At 33.3% G+C, this 20,000-nt stretch overlaps 4 protein-coding genes across 4 annotated transcripts in view; 1 reads left to right on the forward strand and 3 right to left on the reverse strand.

Moving 5' to 3' along the window:
* Positions 1–5,449, reverse strand: part of HELRODRAFT_161833 (hypothetical protein) — a gene marked incomplete at both ends in the record, with an annotated part of 10,959 nt that extends 5,510 nt beyond the window's left edge. Inside the window, 3 exons of the mRNA XM_009021712.1 lie at positions 399–589; positions 923–3,143; positions 3,690–5,449. Coding sequence (XP_009019960.1) covers positions 399–589; positions 923–3,143; positions 3,690–5,449 — 4,172 coding nt within the window. The remainder of the gene's footprint in view (positions 1–398; positions 590–922; positions 3,144–3,689) is intronic.
* Positions 5,450–6,755: 1,306 nt separating this feature from the next.
* On the forward strand, positions 6,756–9,567 carry HELRODRAFT_106717 (hypothetical protein). The gene is made up of 8 exons (XM_009021713.1): positions 6,756–6,796; positions 7,306–7,401; positions 7,505–7,574; positions 7,701–7,833; positions 8,125–8,214; positions 8,284–8,446; positions 8,845–9,042; positions 9,226–9,567. The coding sequence occupies exons 1-8, from the start codon at positions 6,794–6,796 to the stop codon at positions 9,421–9,423; spliced, it is 951 nt and encodes a 316-aa protein (XP_009019961.1). The 5' UTR covers positions 6,756–6,793; the 3' UTR covers positions 9,424–9,567.
* A 309-nt stretch (positions 9,568–9,876) lies between these two features.
* On the reverse strand, positions 9,877–10,812 carry HELRODRAFT_65843 (hypothetical protein; the record flags this gene model as incomplete). Its single annotated transcript, XM_009021714.1, has 3 exons — positions 9,877–10,184; positions 10,318–10,453; positions 10,702–10,812. The coding sequence occupies 3 exons, from the start codon at positions 10,810–10,812 to the stop codon at positions 9,877–9,879; spliced, it is 555 nt and encodes a 184-aa protein (XP_009019962.1).
* Positions 10,813–17,721: 6,909 nt separating this feature from the next.
* HELRODRAFT_65928 (hypothetical protein) lies at positions 17,722–19,900 on the reverse strand (the record flags this gene model as incomplete). Its single annotated transcript, XM_009021715.1, has 5 exons — positions 17,722–18,071; positions 18,284–18,602; positions 18,987–19,160; positions 19,408–19,572; positions 19,709–19,900. Coding segments are annotated over 5 exons (1,200 nt in total), but the record flags the coding sequence as incomplete, so codon positions are not given.
* Positions 19,901–20,000: the final 100 nt, after the last annotated feature.

Below are 20,000 nucleotides of genomic sequence, written 5' to 3' on the forward strand. Positions count from 1 at the left end.
AGGTTTACCATATTAATCCTAAAAACTGAAAATTCTGAAAAATAAAGCCGAAAAACATAAAAGCAGAAAAAGAGAGGGAAAGAGAAAGAAAGAGAGAGAGAGAGAGAGAGAGAGAGAGAGAGAAAGACAGACGGACAGGCAGACGGAGAAATAAAGAGTTGTGTCGAGAGATGTGATGTGAATATATAAGCAAATTTAAATACTTGCCAAGTGTTGTTGCTTTAGAAACAGCAAAGTAAATTAACATCATCGTCATCATCATTATCACCATCGTCACCATCATAATCATTACCTCGTCATCGTATGACGTCATCGTCGTCGTCATCATCTTTCTCTTTACATCTTCAGAGCATGTGCTAATGTCGACCAGACAGCTCTGACAGACAAACAAATTACACTTTGGACATGCATAAAAGTAGGGATGCTCCGATAACAGAGATGTTCCTGGCGAATAGTCGGTTTCGGGATTATTCGAATTTAGTCGGATATTAGTCGGCTGAGTTAGACCGCAACACGCGCAGCATTCATCTTGTGGTCGTGGTTGTTGTTTTTGTTGTATTTCTTCGTCTAAATGTTCTTGCTGAAACTGCTGTGGTGGTTGTGGTTGTAGTAGTAGTGGTTGTGATTGTAGTAGTAGTGGATGTTGTAGTAGTAATGGTGGTTGTTGTTCTTGTGGTTGTAGTAGTAGTGGTTGTTGTTGCGGTTGTTGTTTCGGAAAAACAGACGCCTCATTATTTTTTTCCATTTCATCCGTTTCTTCATTTTTCTGCAAAAATTTTTTGTCGTCGTCATCATCATTATCATTATCATCATCATCATTATCATCATCCTTATCATCATTATCCTCATCATCACTATGATTAATAACAATAACATCATCACCACCACCACCACCAACATCATCATCATTACCATTACTCACCTGATACCACGTGATTTCTGGCAGAACTCCAACATTTTCCTCTATAATTCCATCTTTCGCGTTCGCGCCATAACTACTGCAACTACTATCATCATCAAAATTTCCATCATCATCATCACCATCATCATCGTCGTCGTCACAGATCTTCATACCATCTGATGTGTTTTTAGCAGTTCTAGCATATGTATTATCAAACAAAGTTTTACTAGCAGAAGTAGTAGCTGTAGTAGAAGTAGTTGTAGTAGAAGTAGTAGTAGTAGTAATTATAGTAGTAGTAGTAATAGCAGCAGTAGCATTAGTAGTACCGGCGGTTAGGTTATTATGGTTAAATGCGTTATTATCATAAATATCATCATTATTTCTAATATCCCCGTTGTTGTTGTTATTGTTATTATTATTATTATTATAATTATTATCGTTGTCATTATACATTGGATGACTGACATCCAATTTACTGTAGATAACGCTTGTTGCGGCACCTACGCTCGACTTCACGCTTTTAAAAACTTTTCCAAATAAATTGTTATCATTAAGGTTATTATTTGTAGTAGTAGTAGTAGTAGTAAAAGTAGTAGTAGCTGTCGTGGTAGCTGCAGTAGTAGTAGCGGCAGAAGCAGCGGTAGTAGTAGGCAAGAGAGCAAAAATGCCAAAGTCAAATTTTTTAATATTCTTCATAATACTGACTCCATATTTATTAGCGTCACTTCTAGAATCGTCATTATTAACTTCTGCAGTAAAAGTAGTAGTAATAGTAGCAGCTTGAGTAACAGTAGTAGTAGTAGTGGCAGCAGTAGTAGTAGTAGGGGTAGTAGCTGCAGTAGTAATAGTAGTAGCTGCAATAGGGCTTCTTTCGTCGTAAATAATATCATTGTTAGTATTATAACCGTCATCATCGTTATTATCATTATTAATATAATTATTATTATTATTATTATTGTTGTTGTTATTATTATTGTTGTTGTTATTGATGTTATCATCATCATCATCATCATCGTTATGATAATTGAGATCACCATTACTAATCCTTTTACTTTCACTCAGATCAAATCTTAGGTCATCATCACCATCGCCATCATCATCTCTGATCATCCAGTTGTTCTTACAGCCACCAACACTACTATTGCCACCGCCATCGCGATCATCATCATCATCATTACCGCCAGGATCATTACCACCACCGACGATGACGTCAACGCTGACGTCTGCGGAATCTCGGAAATCCCCGTGTATTTTAAATTTATGTAGCGTGTAATAATCGTCTTCGTTTAATTTGTACACATCTTCCCTATCCGACGTCGGAGTGTCTGGACCTTTGGTACTACTACTACTACTACGACTACTACTAACACTGCCGCTACTACTACTACTACTACTACCATTACTATTATCATTTTTATTGTTATCACCATTGTTGTTATCAATGTCATTATCATTGTAGTTAATGCCGTTGTTGCTTTCATCTGTGCTATTCAGGTTATTCTCTGCAGCTGACGTTATTGTACCAGTAGCCATAGCAGCAGCAGTCGTTGTAGTAGTAAGAGCAGCTGCTGTCGTAATAGTAGTAACCTCAGTAGTAGTAGTGGAAGTAGTAGTCGTAGTAGAGTTAATATCGGTAGTAAATAAAGCATTCATAGTATCAATATTAGTAGTATCTGATACATTAACTGTATCAATGATATCATCCGTATGTTTAGTAACATTATTACTGCTGTAATTAAAATTGTTACTAGAAGTTACAGCGGTAAATAGACCATCAATCGATTCCATACATTTAGCATTGAAAACCTGAGAAACTGCTGTAGTAGTAATAGAAGAAGTAGTAGCAGTGGCGGCAGTAGCTGCAAAGGCAGCAGTAGTAGTAGTAGTAGTGGTAGTAATAGTAGCAAAATTACTAGTTATAATATGAATATCATTAAAAGAGATATCAGATAAATTGAATGCATTAGATAGACTGGTAAACTTTTTAGCCAGCGTGTTTGTAAGCATGCTGGACATGGACATTCTACTTTGGTCGGTTTTACTGAAATCATCAGTGCTATCCTTAACGTTTCTAATTACGCCATAATTATTATAATTATAATTATTATAATTAATAATATTATTGTTGTTGTTATTTTTATTATTTTCATCCTCATTGTCATCATCGGTTCTTGTTTCTAGTGTATTGGAAGCCTGGATCGATACAGGTTTGTTTGTTGTTAGCGTTGTTTCTCCTTCGTATCTGTTGTTGTTGTTGTTGATGTTGTTTGTTTTTGATGTTGTTAATGTTATTTTTGGCATTGTTAATGTTGTTGTTGTTGCTGTTATTTTATCATTGATTTCAATGTTTATAACGTTGATAAGATTTTTTTTATATAAAAACAAAGTGCATTTAAATAATTAGCGTCTGTGTCTCTTTCTCTCTTTCTCTTTTTTCATTCTCTCTTTCTATCTCTTTCTCTCTCTTTCTCTCTCTCTTTCTCTCTCTCTCTTCTCTACTCAGCTCTCCTCTCAATATCATTTTTTCCAAGCATGTAATCATTGTTTGCTGATTGAAAAATCGAAATTTATGAACGAAACGATAGGCCTTGTGTGTGTATGTTAGTGTGTGTGTGTGTGTGTGTGTGCGCGCGTGTGTGTGTGTACGTGTGTGTATGTGTGTGTGTGTGAGCGTGTGTATGTTTGTATGATTGTGTACGTGGATATACATAGGTGTGTGCGTGAGTATATGTAAAAGGTTTATACTAGGATAATGAGATTTATAAATGAAAATATTGTTGCAACGTACTTCGTCTCCAGTCTGTTTTGCGGTTGTTGTTGCTGTTGTAGTAGTGGTTGTTGTAGTTGCTGCTGTAGCTGCTGTAGTTGCTGCTGTTTTTGTTGTTGCTGCTGCTGCTTAGGCGTTGGATCTTCCACCATCAAGACTCTCATCATAACTTCTTCAATGTGTTTTCTCTCATCTTCGCTCAGGTAACTCAAATTAGGTAAGGCATTGTTGACGTTACCATTGTTTTTGTTGACGTCATTGTTGTTGTTGTTATTGTTGTAGATGTTTTCACCGTCACTGATGTTGTTGTTGATGTTATTTCCGTCATCACTGATCATTTCATTGTCGTTGTTGTTTTGTGACGTTGTAGTTGCGTCCGTCTGCTCTATGTTAGCGTCTGTGTTAATGTAATCAAAATTTGGAGTTGGATATTTTTCATTCAATAATGTTGGATGTTGTTGATGTTGTTGTTGTTGTTGATGTTGTTGTTGTTGATGTTGTTGTTGCTGCTGCTGCTGCAAATGTTGTTGTGATAAAAACCATTCGTCTAATCTCAACATATTAGGCAGACTCGTTGTTTCTTCAACGCTTTCTCTTTCATTCTCAACATTGTCATGCTTTCCATCATTGTCATCATCATCACCAACAACAACATTGTTATCAATAGAATTGTTGTTGTTATTATTATTATTATCATCATCATCATTATTATCAATTTCATTTTTTATCATGTCAGCAATAGGCGATGTGATGAAGATTGGGGATAGCGGTGGTGAAGATGATGATGATGGTGGCAGTGAAGTTGGCGGTGATGATGATGATGTCGGAGAAGAATCATCATCACCATCATCATCATCACCAGCTTCTTTACTTTTCGCATTATCATCATCTATATTATTGTTGATTTCATTCGAAACATCATCGTCGTCATCATCATTATCAACATCAACAACAAAGTTGTTATTGTTTTTATTATTGTCGTCGTTGTTATTATTATTATTGTTGTTGTTGTCGTTATGATTATCGTCTTGTTTATCTGTCGCAAAATCTCTTGATGTATTGCATTGGCTGGTATTGCTTATTTGCGTTATGAAGTTTTGTTGTTGTTGTTGATGTGATTGTTGTTGTTGTCGTTGCTGCTGTTGTTGTGGTGTTTGTTGTTGTGGTTGTTGTTGTGGTTGTTGTTGTTGTGGTTGCAGGGATGTTATTTTGTTTAAGAACGTTTTCGCGATTTCGGTTTTGCCAGACAAAAATGCCGACGATAAAAATGAAGACGGAGATTGTTGTTGTTGTTGTTGTTGCTGCTGTTGTTGCTTTTGTTGATGTAAATGTTTTTGTTGTTGGTTTGTTTGTTGTGATTGCTGTTGTTGAGTAGGAGATTCAATTTGCAGTTCTTGATGTTGTTGCTGCTGATGTTGTTGCTGTTGTTGTTGCAGATGTTGCTGCTGTTGTTGTTGATGCTGTGTTTGTTGCTGATGTTGTTGTTGAGGCTGTGTGTGTTGTTGTTCAGTTTGTTGTTGCTCCGTTGAGTATGTTTCTTGATCAGGAGTATGATGACATCGATGTTGTCGATATAAAGTAGATAATTCTTGTTGCAGTTGTTGTTGTTGTTGCGTTTGCTGCTTCTGAAGCTGCTGTTGGTGCGGTTGTTGGTGGTGTGGTTGCTGCTGGTGTAGCAACGACACGGACGACAACTTATTTTCGAAAAACTGTGTGACAGTGTTGCTGTCAGGAGAGGCCATTGATGAAATGAAGTTCGATAAGGAGCCGAAAAAACTCATTTTTGGAAACTAACAGTTTTATTATTTACTCATTTAATTAATTTATTCTAATTTGTATAATTAATTAGTTAACTAATTAATTAATTTAGCTATCCATTCATTTTTATTCAAAATTTAAGCTAAATTTAATTCACCCAGCATTTTCACATTGTAAAACATTGTAAAACATTGCTTACGTACATATACCTTCAACCATTTGACGTTAAAATAATGAATAAAAATAATTAACTAACTAATTATTTAATTAAATTAATAATTAAATTAATAATTAGATAATTACGTAACATAAAATAATATATAATGTTATATAGGCAGCGTGTATTAGTATCATAGAATGAAACGCCATCGCTTTGCAATGCAATATTTGTTGTCCGCCGCTTTCCCGTTACACACACACACTTTCACACACATACACACACAAACAAACACACTTTCACACACACACACACACACACACACACACACACACACACTTACAAATAAACACATTCACACATACATTTTTTTTCCTATACAATACGAACAATAACAAAATGTTTAAATAATTTAGATAAACGCATACGCACATATTTACACGCAAAGACACACAGATAGACACACACACACACACATACTTGCATACTCCTGCTACATATCACACACTTACATTTTTGTTTAGTTTTACGCTCGCACATATGAGAGCAGAAACTCAAATATGCATATAATTGACCCTTATCTGACCACTATTATATTATGTCCTTCTTTATATATTATGTATGTGCAGTACACATACACATGCATATGCACAAACACTTATACAAAGACACACACACACAAACAAACAAACTTACACACACGATTAAATGATAATAAAGATGACGATGATGATGATTTTAATGATGCATTTGATGATGACGACGACGATGACAAGTATGCCATATTTTTGACAATTTCAGTCACGTTTGTCAGAGGAAATTTTAAATTGTCACACACACACAAACACACACATTTTAACAAATAAACTTTGTAGTAAGTCCAAAATACATTTAATACATGCATCTATAGTTTTTAGTATATACCCACCTATATACATATGTATACATATATACAAATATGTATAGAGAGAGAGAGAGAGAAAGAGAAAAAAAGAAAAAGAGAAATAATTATTATTTATTAACACATATAGAACATTATACTCTCTATATATGTATTTATTCATAATTAATCAAGTCACATAAAAAGTTAAGAGCCTTAAGATTTGCCGATCATATGTTCATCTTTACGTCACAAAAATTATTTGTTAAAACTAGTGTTCACTTTTAATTATATTATCAATTTTTTTAAGTTTATAAGTTTTTTAACGCAATGGTTTGTTTTTTTTCTTATTTTTAGCTCCTAATTTATTTTTTCACTAATTTGCAGTTTAAGTGTTTTCGATTAAAGTTTTATTTTCGTCAATGGGGCTGTTTTGTGGTGATCCATTGTTTAGGGTTGGAGTAATACTGTAATAGTAATATTATTAAAATTAAATACTATTAAATTAAACTATTACTGCAACCCCAACCAATTAATTTAATAGTAATTGTAATTAGTGAAAATTTAATATTGTAATTGTAATGTTAATAAATATACTAGTACTTTATAATACTATTCACTATTGACTAATGTTCTTTTCTTGCTTTAGCTTTGCTTATTAATAAATTAAATTAAATTTTTAAAAAATTTTTAAAATTTAAAATTAAAATGGCTAAATAATATAATTAATAAAGTAAAGAGAATAAGAAACTCTAACAACTTTACCAAATTTCAACTTAGTGAATTGACAAGATGTGCAATTTTATTTTTTAAATCAAAATTCACTTTCTGTTTTTTTTCAGTCCAACTTAAAAGCCAGCAACGTGCACATGGAGGATGCCGAGAAAGTCCAAAGAATCATAAATGAATTTGTCAAGGGAGGGACTGAAAAATTACAGGTTGGGGTTATAATTCATAATATTAAAGAATTGAAATTAAATTATAATAATTATTATAATTTTTATTGTTATTATTATTTTATTATTTAACAATAACCATTAGGTAATATCTGATTTTGACATGACTCTAACAACACCTAATGATGAATATGGACCTTGTCAGTCTTGTTATAGTATGTTTTTGTGTTCATCGTTTATCCAAATTGGTTTCTTTATATATAATATATTCATTCAAACATTTCAGTCATTCATTCATCCATTCATTTATTCATCTATCCATTCATTCATTTTTTGGTCAGATGCCTTAGATTCTAGCAAATTCTTTCCATCCATTTATCAACAGAAGGCTGAAAAATTGAAAGATCATTATTACGCAATCGAGATCGACCCATACTTAGCCATCAAAGAAAAGATTCCGTATATGGTGGAATGGTTGGATTTTTAATTTTATTGAAAAAATTTTTTGCAGAACTTCTATGTACCTTTGTTTGTGTGTGATTGTGGTCTGTAAGGTTGTTGTTATTGTTTCCATTATTATTGCAACTACCCTTAAAATATATTTACAGAAACTTTCCTTGAAAAATTTCAGCTAACTTTGTCATAATATCATTCTCAATTAGTTACTTTATATATTTTTTTAATTGTTTCGTTATAATTTTAAGCCCTTATTTGACATTGATTAAATTATTTCATTATAATAATATTTCTCCATTACATTACAAGGTGGACTAAAGCACATGATTTACTCATAGAATTCAACCTAAGGAAAGAATGGCTGCCACAGATTGTCAAGGAGTCAAGAATTATTTTCAGGTAACTTGGTAACGCCATTGTTATAATTACAAAGCGTGCTATTTATAGAAACGTTATTTCTATTTTTAGGAAGGGTTGTGATTGGCTGTTTCAGCAGCTTAACAGACTTCAAGTACCATTGCTGGTATTTTCAGCTGGCATCGGTGACGTCATTGAGGAGACATTTAAGTCAAGGTCGAAGCTGTATGACAACTTGAAAATCGTTTCTAACTTCATACACTTTAACGATGAGGTCGATTTAGTGATTTTTTTTTCATTAAGTTTGTTGGGATCTTTTTATTAATTGTTAGTTCATATGTTTCTGTTGTTTTAACAAAAAATTCGGTTTTCAATGTCTATCCATTCATTCATTCATCTATCCATTTATTTTATCATCCTTTATCCATTGACTTATCCCTCCTTTCATCCATCTAGTCATTTATTCATCCATTTATTCATTCACTGGTTCATTCATACATACATAAAAGTAATTTTACTTCTCGACGGATGCATGCATGCATGCATTCATTTATACCTACAAGCATTTTCACGTCTAGACAGATGCATTCATTCGTTCATTTGCTCGTTCATACAAGAATTCAGATAAACGTCTATTTAATTTGATATTTACTCAACTCATCACATGACCAGGGACTGATAGATGGATTCGAAGGTGAATTAATGCACGTCTTCAACAAGAACGAGAACGTGATCCACAGGTCTGGATACTTCGAGGAGATCGAGCACCGACACAACATCATCCTCATGGGCGACTCGCTTGGAGATTTGCAAATGGCCGATGGCGCCATCTGCGAAAATATCCTGAAAATTGGATTTCTAAATGATAAGGTAGGCCCATGTTTCATCCGTTAACAGTTTTCAAAACGTAATGGTGATGTCCGCTAATTTGAGTTGTCGTGATCGAGTTTGAATGCGATGGTACTCGTGCTCAGTTTCATAAATTATAAAAAAAAAACTAATCTAGAGATAAAGTAACCTTTAACCATTAGATATCAAAATTTCCATATACAGGTTGACGAGTTTTTAGAAAGGTACAAAAAGTCATTTGATATCGTCATCGTAAACGACCCAACCATGTCTGTGCCTAACTCGATCATTGCGCAGGTCTGCGAAGCCATTGAAACAAAAATGGCGGACGGCGTCAAAGTTAATGACGTCACGAACGCCAACGCCACCAGTAACGGCAGTGTAATTGGCGACGCTGCGTGATAACTCAATATTTTTTAAAATTTCTAATTCGTTTTGTTGCTATTGGACCAACCGAATTTATACATTTTATGATTTTTTATTGAATATTTTAAAAAACTGATGAAATTGTAAATGATGTCCAAATAAAAGTACCTCACAAACAGACTGACTTGGTAATTGTTTCTACTATTAAAAATGGCTATCACACACAGCTGATGAGAGATTGCAATGTATATAAACAACAATGAAAAACATAAATTGCAAAATGATTGAGAACACAAAAACAATTAGATAAGTTAACATATTAAAATGAAAAAATCAAATCAAAATTAAAAACTAGTAAAGACCACATCAATCCATATAATCTACCACAGAATAATATGATGAGTGTTTGTTTGGGACACAATTTATAAGAAGACTACTTACAACATCAAAAACTACACAACACAAATATGAATTAAAAAAATTAATCAATTAATCACATTTTTTATTTTGGACATTCTCCTCAGCAGAAATATCATATTCGGGGTTTATAGTAGACATTTTTGAAGGAACTTTATCATACTGTCTTCGATCATTTTTCAAATTAACATTTTTAGTGTTTGAATCATTTACTTCTCTGGCATTGACCTGTAACCTCACGATAAATCTGCAGGCCAACAAAAGACCAAAAATAAGATGGGATGTCATTTTATCGAGTGAATCATGCACCATGTAGTGGCAGTAAATGGAGAAAAGACAAGACAGCAGCAGCCCTATGTTAGCCACTTGTTTTAATGGTCCTAAAATTCATCATAAAAATAAAAATTAGATTATTATATCATTACTAATCATATCAATAATTAATTTAAAATTATTTAAGGTCATTTTAAAATGAATTAAAAAAAAATAGAAGCTTAACATTAAACAGCATACCAGGTACAAAAGTCAAAACTAAGCCATTGACAACTTCAACCACACCAACAACACGCCTAAGTGCATGGGGACTTGGCCTAAATTTAGTTATTGATGCCAAAGGAAAGACTTTAGAGAACCGAATAAAATTTTTCCTCTGTATGAAAGAAAATAATTATTTATAGTTATACTATAGTATACTTATAGTACAAACACCATTTTTCAATAAAAATTATGCCTGCTAAGTGCAAATACATATGTAATGAGTTTTATGGTTTTTTTTAGATTTAAAATTTAAATTAAACTTTATTAAAAAAAAAGCATAAACATACATTCCGATAGAACTAACTAGATAAACAAATCAATCAATCAACCAATCAATCAACTGACGACTGACCAACTGACCATATCTCGGTAGATTTCCTCGTTAACCAGTGGGGAGAGTTTGATTGTTCCGATGAGAACAAAAAACAAACCAGTAGTTACAGATAAAAATATAACCGCAATGTGAGCCATTCTAGTTACCTAACTCACTAACCACTAATTAAAAGCTACGATTTTTATTAAAACAGACGATAATGAAACACTAAGCAAGTGCATAGATCTTAGATAGAGAATCCAGCTCGAATATTTTTTGTCCTTTTGTTCTATGACTTAATCTATTAAGTTTTAAATTAATAAACATGTAAATGGTTTTAAATAAATGCTATTCATTATATGCATATATCACATACATAATGTGATATATGCTATATGGGTTTCAATACATACTGATTAAATATGATAATTTCATTCTAAAATAACATGCTCAATATACCTTGTATAAACTATAAACACCTATTTGTATTCTTGCCATTATAAATGGCTGGATGATGAAAAAAAGTATTTACGTCACATATTTATTATTATATTTTGTGTGTAAGAGTGTTTCTTGGAACTCAACGTTAATGTCTAAGTGGTATAGCTCAATTCGTATGATAAAATTTTATTTGCCAACATGAAATATTACTCAAACTAATATTCATTTAAATAACTTGAACAGTAAAAGCCGTACATCAAATAGATAAAAAATTTTAAAATGTAATGTAATAAGTCTTAAAAATAAATTTATAATCGTCTTAAAAATAATTTTATAATCGTCTTAAAAATAATTTTGCCTATAATTAAAAAGTGCAATACTGTGTACTATGCAGCCAAGAGAAAGTTTGATTACCTTTCACAATTCACTGAATTATCATAAATCACTAATCAAATGTTCATATTTAAGATATAAGCATATATAATATTTATTTGTTTTTATTATTTGTTTTTCTTTTTTTCTTTTCCTTATTACTTTTGATTTCGTTAATTAGTCTTTCCAGAACAGACAGAGTAGCCGTTTGAATGGTGCCAATTGATGCAATCAATTTCTCAAAATCATTTTTCACAAGAATCAGGGCTTGATCATAGTATTCAGTAGTTTCGGAAGGTGATGAGGATGTTTCGTTTACGGTTGGCAATGCTGCTACTGCTGCTGCTACTGCTGGGATAGAAGCCCCAGGACTAAAATTAGCTGCTATCGCGTTGGTAGCTTGACTGACTGTAATGCATCCGACGCTATTTTGCTGGTCGCTGCTGACTAATGAATCCGTTTTCGTTCTACTGGTAGTTAGCAATGTGGTTGTAGTTGTGGCGAGAGGCTTATTGTTAGGCGTGGCCACTTTCGTTTTAGCAGTACCATTGATGTTGTTGTTGACTTTAGCACTTTTTTTGTTTATGTCGTTGTCGTCACTGCTACTGCTTTTTACTGGTGGTGGTGTTGTTCTGGTTGTTTTGTGAGTTGCTGGCAACTTCTTAGGAAGTCTTGAGTTGAAACTAGCTTGGCCACCTGGTGAGTATTTTCTCGTCCCGTTGGCAGTTGGCGATGCTGTAGGCGTTGTGATATAACAGTTTGTTTCAGGGCCAGTCATTATCCAATCTGAAAGTTTTTTGTAAGGGATAAAAGTATTATTTTGATTGTCTTTAACAATACAGCTAACTGGCAAGTTACTTATTATTCCGCCGGTAGTTGGCGAAGTTTTTGGTCTTGTGCAAGAACAACTTGTTTCAGGGTTAATCGCTTTCTGAAAAGAATTGGCAGTATTATTTCGTTCATCGCTACTGTTAGAGCCAGCCGAGGGATAAGCTGGTGACTCAAGGTTACATGTAGGCGAACACCAAACTGGCATGTGTTCATTATTGTAATCTGGTGACTTAGATGGCATTCGGACAGCTGGTTCGTCGCTACCGTGATATGTAGGAGAAATATGATGTGGTATGTCGTCAATGTCACGATTGTAATCTGGTGATCTTGGTGGTATCCTGTATCTGTAACTGTCTGGCGATGTTGTCTTTGTGGCGGTAGAACGTTTCGAATTGTTTTCAGTTAATATTCCTGAAGTCGAACCTTCGTTCTGTCTCGTCACTCCCGCATTTGCAAAATTTTTTCTTGTGCTGTTGCCAGCATTAGGGGTTTGTTTGTTGACGGCGGCATTTTTATCTGATGACGATGTTGTTGTTTTGTTGGCAGTTGTCAGTTTTGTTGTTTCAGTTACTTTTTTCATGGCAGCTCTATTATTGGCGCAGAATGTTATGGTTGGAGTGGATTCACCATCGCCATCATTGCCAACAACAGAAGCAACTGCAGCAGTAGCTGCTGCAGCAGCTGACGTCACTTCCGTGTTACAAGTGGAAGGCGAAGGGCCATCATTATCCTCATTACCACTAAAAACAGCACCACCGTCATAAACACTGATGCAGTCATCATCATCAGTCATACAATAAACTGGCGTCTGTCCAGATGTAGCAGGTGTACAAGCGCCACTACTACTACTATTACTATCATCATTATATGAAGCTGCAGCAGAAGTCCTTGCAGTCACTGCAGCTACTGGTTTTGCGTTATTATCGATTTTAGACTTTTTAAATTCACGTGAATTTAGTTGTTGTTTTTGTCTCTTTTTTAAGCTACTATCGAGGTTTACTTTAGGAGCTACTTTATTCGTGGAAGCTGTAGCAACAAAAGTAGCGGCTGAAGTAGCGGTTGCATCAGCAGCAGCAGCAGCAGCAGTAGTAATGGTAGCGACAACTGTATTTTTTACGTTTTTTTTTGTCGATAAAACTTTTTTCACTTTAATTTTAGCACCATTTTTGTTGCCAATCAAGGAAACATTGTTAACTTGGTTATTGCGAGATTCAGAGACATTATTTTCCTTTTACAAAAAATTAATTAAAAAAAAAATAATTTATTTATTAATAAATCATTAATCAATCCATCAATTAATAACTTCATTCCATCAATTGAATTAATTTATCAGGCTCACATTTCTACAATTAAACAAGGCAGAGTAGAGCAGTGTTAAAAAAAAAGTTAATCAATTATCTCCAAGTGCTAGAGTACGATTATATATATATTGAATAAATAGGTAGAAATATAAACAAAAAATAATTTTATTTATGAGAAAAATAGAAATAGAACTGTAATAATGACTTACTGAAGATGTTCCATTCACTTTTTTGTGTGATAAAATATCCTGTACTAATGAATTCATGTCCTTTGATAATTAATAATATTATTTATTTCGTTATATTATTGTTACAATTATTATTATTATTATTGTTATTATTATTATAGTAGTAGTAGTAGTAGTAGTTGTTGTTGTTGTAGTAGTAGCAGTAGAGTAGTAGTAGTAGTAGTAGTAGCGATAGAAGTAGTAGTAGTAGTAGTAGTAGCAGCAGTAACTGTAGAGGTAGTTGTTGTAATAGCAACAGTATTAATGGTAGTAGTAGTAATAGCGGTAGTAATAGTAGTAGTAATACTTTTTGGAATAATTAACTCCACTTCCAGCTGCAGTTATCTGGTTCGAAAGCAAGCAGAAGAACCCTGAGTGTTATGCACATAAATTTCGCTGCGTTTTTTTGGTTTTTTTTGGTTTGTTTGTTCGTTTGTTTGTTTTTTTTGTTTGTTTGTCTGTTTAAATACCTATTTATATGTTATTTACTCTATAAATTCAAATAAACTCTTATTTTTATTAAATTACGCATAATTTACTAAATTCATCTATTAAAATAGTTAATTGTAAGTTATGCTTGGAGATTTTATAATTCCGAGAAAAAAGTTGAAAAATATAGAAGAAAAAACTAAAGAATGATAAAATTTGTTTTTAAAAACGAACCACTGATACATTGGACACTTTGGCAAGTTCCAAAAAATCCTCATAAGTTTTAATCTCAGTTCTTTTCGAAGACATTTTATTCATTTTTGTTTTAATGACGATACTAATAAGGCTATCAGTACTAATAACGATACCAATAACGGTACTAGTTTTAATAGCGATACCAATAACGATACCAGTACAGTAATAGCGATACCAATAACGATACCATTATCTGTTACAAGTAGAATGATAAAAGCGGTAATGTTGAAATATAGGATGGGAGTTTATAACGGCAAAGACATTACATATAATAACACAATTTACAGATACAACCACAAAATCTAGGTATAAATAATACTGTATCTATTAAAAGTTTCGATACTTTAACAAGAATTTTCTCAGTTTCGTTTAATAACGATGCTAATTTCGATAAGAATTGTATCAAATGCTTGTTTAAATTTTATTCGTTATTGAAAACGAAAAACAAAAGCTTTTTCTTTTTAATAAAATTTCAAAAAAATACTTGAAAATATAGAAACTGTGTATAACTAGATGTCAGAAAATAATTGTATGCCTACCAAAGTTTGTATACTGGATTGTATATTGTATTGTATATACAATTGTATGTTTGTGTATAAGAATGTTCATAAAAATTGTGTACATTCAATTGTAAGTATGTTTTTCATCAATTTGATCGGATCTTTTTGGAGTTAATTATGAAAATAATAAAATTGTAAAAGAGAAATATATATATGTATATATGTGTCTATATGTGTTTTTGTGTGTGCGTGTTGGTTTGTGTATGGGTGTGTATACACGCACATAAACAGACACACACATAAACAGACATCACACATTCGTCATTTTAAAATGCTCAAAAATATATTAAAACAGTAAATCCGCTAAAATGAGAATAATAACCGATGTGTGTGTGTGTGTGTGTGTGTGTGTGTGTGTGTGTGTGTGGATGTGAATGTGAGTGATGTAATTAGTGTTGATGTATTTATATCAATAGTAAAATACAATAACGCAGCTACGGCTAAACTTATTTATATAATGTCAGTAGGCGATAACAAAAAATAACAACAATGATAATAATAATAATAATAAAATAACAACAGCAATAATATAAACAACAACAACAATAATCATAATATCAACTAAAATAATAAAAAAATAATAAAAACGCGTTATGAATGATAGCCACTGCAAAATCAATGTATTGCAAGCGAGACTTTCTATACTGAAACATGATTCTAACACATAATCAAGTCAATCTACTCTTATTAAAACACTACACACATAAACACACAAACACGCGCACATATACACACATACATACAAATATAAACACATAACGTATATACGTCCACATAAAAATATACACACTTAGATATATAGTTACACGAATGTTATACATATATACATGCCTAAACGCATACAAATACCCACGCATACAGACAAAGACACACACATATACAAACACACAAGATACCATAAAAATAAACATATATATATATATACATATATACATACATATATATAAATTGAACTGATGTACATAAAACTAACTTATTAAGTATTTCTAGAGTAATAACAAAAAAATAAACAAACAGCTTTTTACGTAAAACAAAAACATCCCCATCATCATCATCATCACCATCACTGACGTCATTGCGTCATCGGTGACGTCATAATTATTTAGAAGATCGTCAATATCGCTATTACGTTAATATAATATATTCATCGTCATTGTAAAAATTAAAAAGAATATAGTGACGTTATATTCATTTAAATAAATAGCAACAATAACAACAATAGTAATAATAATAATATTTGGCAGCATAACAAAAATACCAGATTTCTATATGGGCAATACAGTTTATGGAGTGATTGAAGGAAAAACAAAGGAAAATATATATGTATATTTACAAACACACATAAATATATATATATACATATATTTATATATATATATATGTATATATATATATATATATATATTTATTTATATTTAACATATACATTATAATATGAACAAAGGCACGCACATATATGGACATATATATATATATATATATATATATATATATATATATATACACTTGTATTCAAGCAAACATATAATTGTTTAATCGTTGACATTTTATTATTAATATTATTATTATTATTATCACAATTATTATTATTATTATTACTGTTGTTGTTGTTGCTGACTTCGCCGCAGTAACGACGACGACGATTATTATTATTATTATTATTATTATTATTATTATTATTATTATTATTATTATTATTTGATGATTGTGTAGAGTCGTTTTCAGGTTTGTTTACATTCTTCAACGATGATGACGACGACGATGACGTCATCATGGCCATCTTAAATGTGTACGTGTGTGTGTGTGTGTGTGTGTGTGTGTGTGTGTGGTGCGTGCGTGCGTGCGTGCGTGTGTGTGTGTGTGTAGGTGTGTATGTGTGCGCGTATGTGTGTGTAAGTCGATCTTTGCGATCTTTTGCGACGCTGAGATGAAGGCGACAAATGATAACAATGATCGATAAGATGATGAGAAGGAAGAAAATGATGATAAGATGATGGAAAAAAATGAAGCGGCAAATAATGGCGAGACTTAAAAGGCAATGAAGTTGTTAAATATATTATCAATCAACTAACCAATCAATCTCTAATCCTCAAACAAGTATGAATAAAAGATAAACTATATAGATATTAATCAAACTGATCAACCAAACGCCTAATCAATTATCAATCAATCAATCAATCAATCAATCAATCAATCAATCAATCAATCAATCAATCAATCAATCAATCAATCAATCAATCAATCAATCAATCAATCAATCAATCAATCAATCAATCAATCAATCAATCAATCAATCAATCAATCAATCAATCAATCAATCAATCAATCAATCAATCAATCAATCAATCAATCAATCAATCAATCAATCAATCAATCAATCAATCAATCAATCAATCAATCAATCAATCAATCAATCAATCAATCAATCAATCAATCAATCAATCAATCAATCAATCAATCAATCAATCAATCAATCAATCAATCAATCAATCAATCAATCAATCAATCAATCAATCAATCAATCAATCAATCAATCAACCAATCAATCAATCAATCAATCAACAACCAATCAATCAATCAATCAATCAATCACATAATTTACAACCAACCAGTCAATCAACCGATTAATGGACAGACCGGACCCCACAACTCTAACTAACTTTCTCCTCGTTATCAGTCTCCCTGTGGTAGAAATAATTAAAATTACTGACGATGACGGGAACTGGGAGGGCGATGGTTAGGACCCCGGCGATGGCACACATGGACCCCACTAACTTTCCCCAAGCACTCGTCGGCTTCATATCTCCGTACCCCACCGTTGTCATGGTAACTACGGCCCACCAAAAAGCGTCAGGGATGCTGGAGAAGTGGCTGTTGGGGGCGCCTGCATCGGCAAAATAGACGGCACTGGAGAAGAGGATGACGCAGATGAAGAGGAAGAAGATAAGCAGGCCCAACTCTCTCATGCTCGCTTGGATCGTGCGGCCGAGAATTTGAAGACCTTTTATGATTGGCGTTGGTGTCTTTTATTGTTGGTGTTTGTTTTATGTTGATCTAGTTTCATTTTCGCGGCAACTGAGGCGTTGTGTGCTTGTTAAATGATCAAAAGCGATTCAAATATTTTTAAATCTACAATTTAACACAGTTAAACTAACAAAATATTTTTTTTTAAATTCAATCACGATACATTAAGACACAATTCAAACTGAAAACCTTTCGAATGCCGGGACAGTTTAAAAATCCTGAACACTCTAACCAGCCTAACAACTCTCAAGACAGCTAGAGAGGTTGTGGCTTTGGTGCTACCACCGCCGCCACCGCCACCGGAAATTGTGGGCGTGGAAGCCGCGGCTGTTGCCAAGGTGACAAAATACGGAACGATGGCGAATAAGTCGATGATGTTGAGAACGTTTCGGAAGAAGGAGAGATGGTCCGGACAGGAAGCGAAACGGAGTATGAGCTCCGATGTGAACCAAACTATGCACACTGATTCTAAGATGAAGAAGGTATCCGTTATTTGAGGTATGTCGTCCTCTATTGGATAGGTGGCTAAAAGTAGTAAACGTTGATTGGTTTGTGAATGTTATTGATTGATTGTGATTGGCTATTGACAGATTTTATATATTTACGGGTGGCTGTTGATAATTGTTCAAAGATGCATTGTTGATATTTGATTGAAACAGGTGATTGGCTGTTAATGACTGCTTGCTTGACGAGGATTGGAAATGATGAATTGAAAAAATTTTAAGAATTAATGGTCGGTTGTTGATTGGTTAAAGTTGGAGATAATTGACTGACGTCCGTCGTTTAACGATAATCTATTAACGATAATTGCTTGACGTTGATTGGTTGTTTAAAAAATCGAATTAACAAAATTTAAACCTTCGTTCTTAGAGGAGTAAATACTGGAGTTGACGTAAGAGGCGACGAAATTCGTGTCGTTATTGCTGTTGGTATTGTAAGGGTCCTTGAAAGATGGCAGTGTCTCCAAGCAGAATATTACAATGGACAGGAGGATCACTAAGATGGAAATTAGTGCAATCAGTCTGGCCGCTATCGAACTTTCCGGATACTCCATCAGCAGCCATATCTAGGGATGTGCGTGTGTTTGCGTGCGTGTTTACGTGTTTGTTTGTTTGCAAGTGTGAATGTGTCTGTATGCCCGTGCCTGTATATACACGTGTTTTCGCTTAAAAGTGTAGGTGTGTTTATTGCTAATAATGTTTATCATTGTTGTCGTTAATATATTTTGGATATGGAATGGCATGAATTTAATTTGTGTTTGATGTTTAGTAATACAGGTAAAAAAGCAGACAGACAGACAGACAGACAGAAACCTTTTTCTGAGTCTCATTGAGAGGCATAGGTTTGTCTTCCTCTTTCACGAATCCTTCCTCCTCTTTATATTGCTCGATGACGTCGCTGCCCAGCTCGTAAAATTTTATTTCCTCCATGAAAACATCGAGTGGAATATTCACTGGCCTTCTCAGACGGCCGGAGCTCTGGCGAGTGGATTTGTATCAGTTAGTGTTTCCAGTTAAGTTCAGTTTTAGTCAAGAATTAGTTCATGTACCGAGTTTTTGAGAATCGCACTCGTAAAAAAAGTTAATAATGCAATAATAAAAGAATGATTGCTACTTGATAGTAATAGAGTATAGCGTCAAAACTTGGTCTGTTCCTGTCAAAGAAATATTCATCTCTGTGTGAATCGTAGTATTTATTTCGTTTCTCATTGTTTCCCAGTAACGTGTTTGGATACTGATTCAGCGTTCTCGTCTGGGTTTCGAACCTGAGGCCGCTGACATTGATGATAATTCTTTCGGAGCACTCATCGTTGGTCTCGTTTAGTGTTGAAGCGTCTGTTTCTAAGTTGGTGAGGTTGATTTCGGAGCCAAGGATGCTACTGACCTCGTTGACCTCGTTCGAACTT

The sequence above is a fragment of the Helobdella robusta genome, assembly GCF_000326865.2.
Source record: "Helobdella robusta unplaced genomic scaffold HELROscaffold_3, whole genome shotgun sequence".
NCBI classification, from domain to species: Eukaryota; Metazoa; Annelida; class Clitellata; order Rhynchobdellida; family Glossiphoniidae; genus Helobdella; species Helobdella robusta.

Excerpts from the sequence above, each read along its gene's own strand:
- HELRODRAFT_106717 (XM_009021713.1), top strand. Across the intron at positions 8,215-8,283 it reads GAGTCAAGAATTATTTTCAG|GAAGGGTTGTGATTGGCTGT; the intron begins GTAACTTGGTAA and ends TTCTATTTTTAG. Across the intron at positions 9,043-9,225 it reads TTGGATTTCTAAATGATAAG|GTTGACGAGTTTTTAGAAAG; the intron begins GTAGGCCCATGT and ends TTCCATATACAG.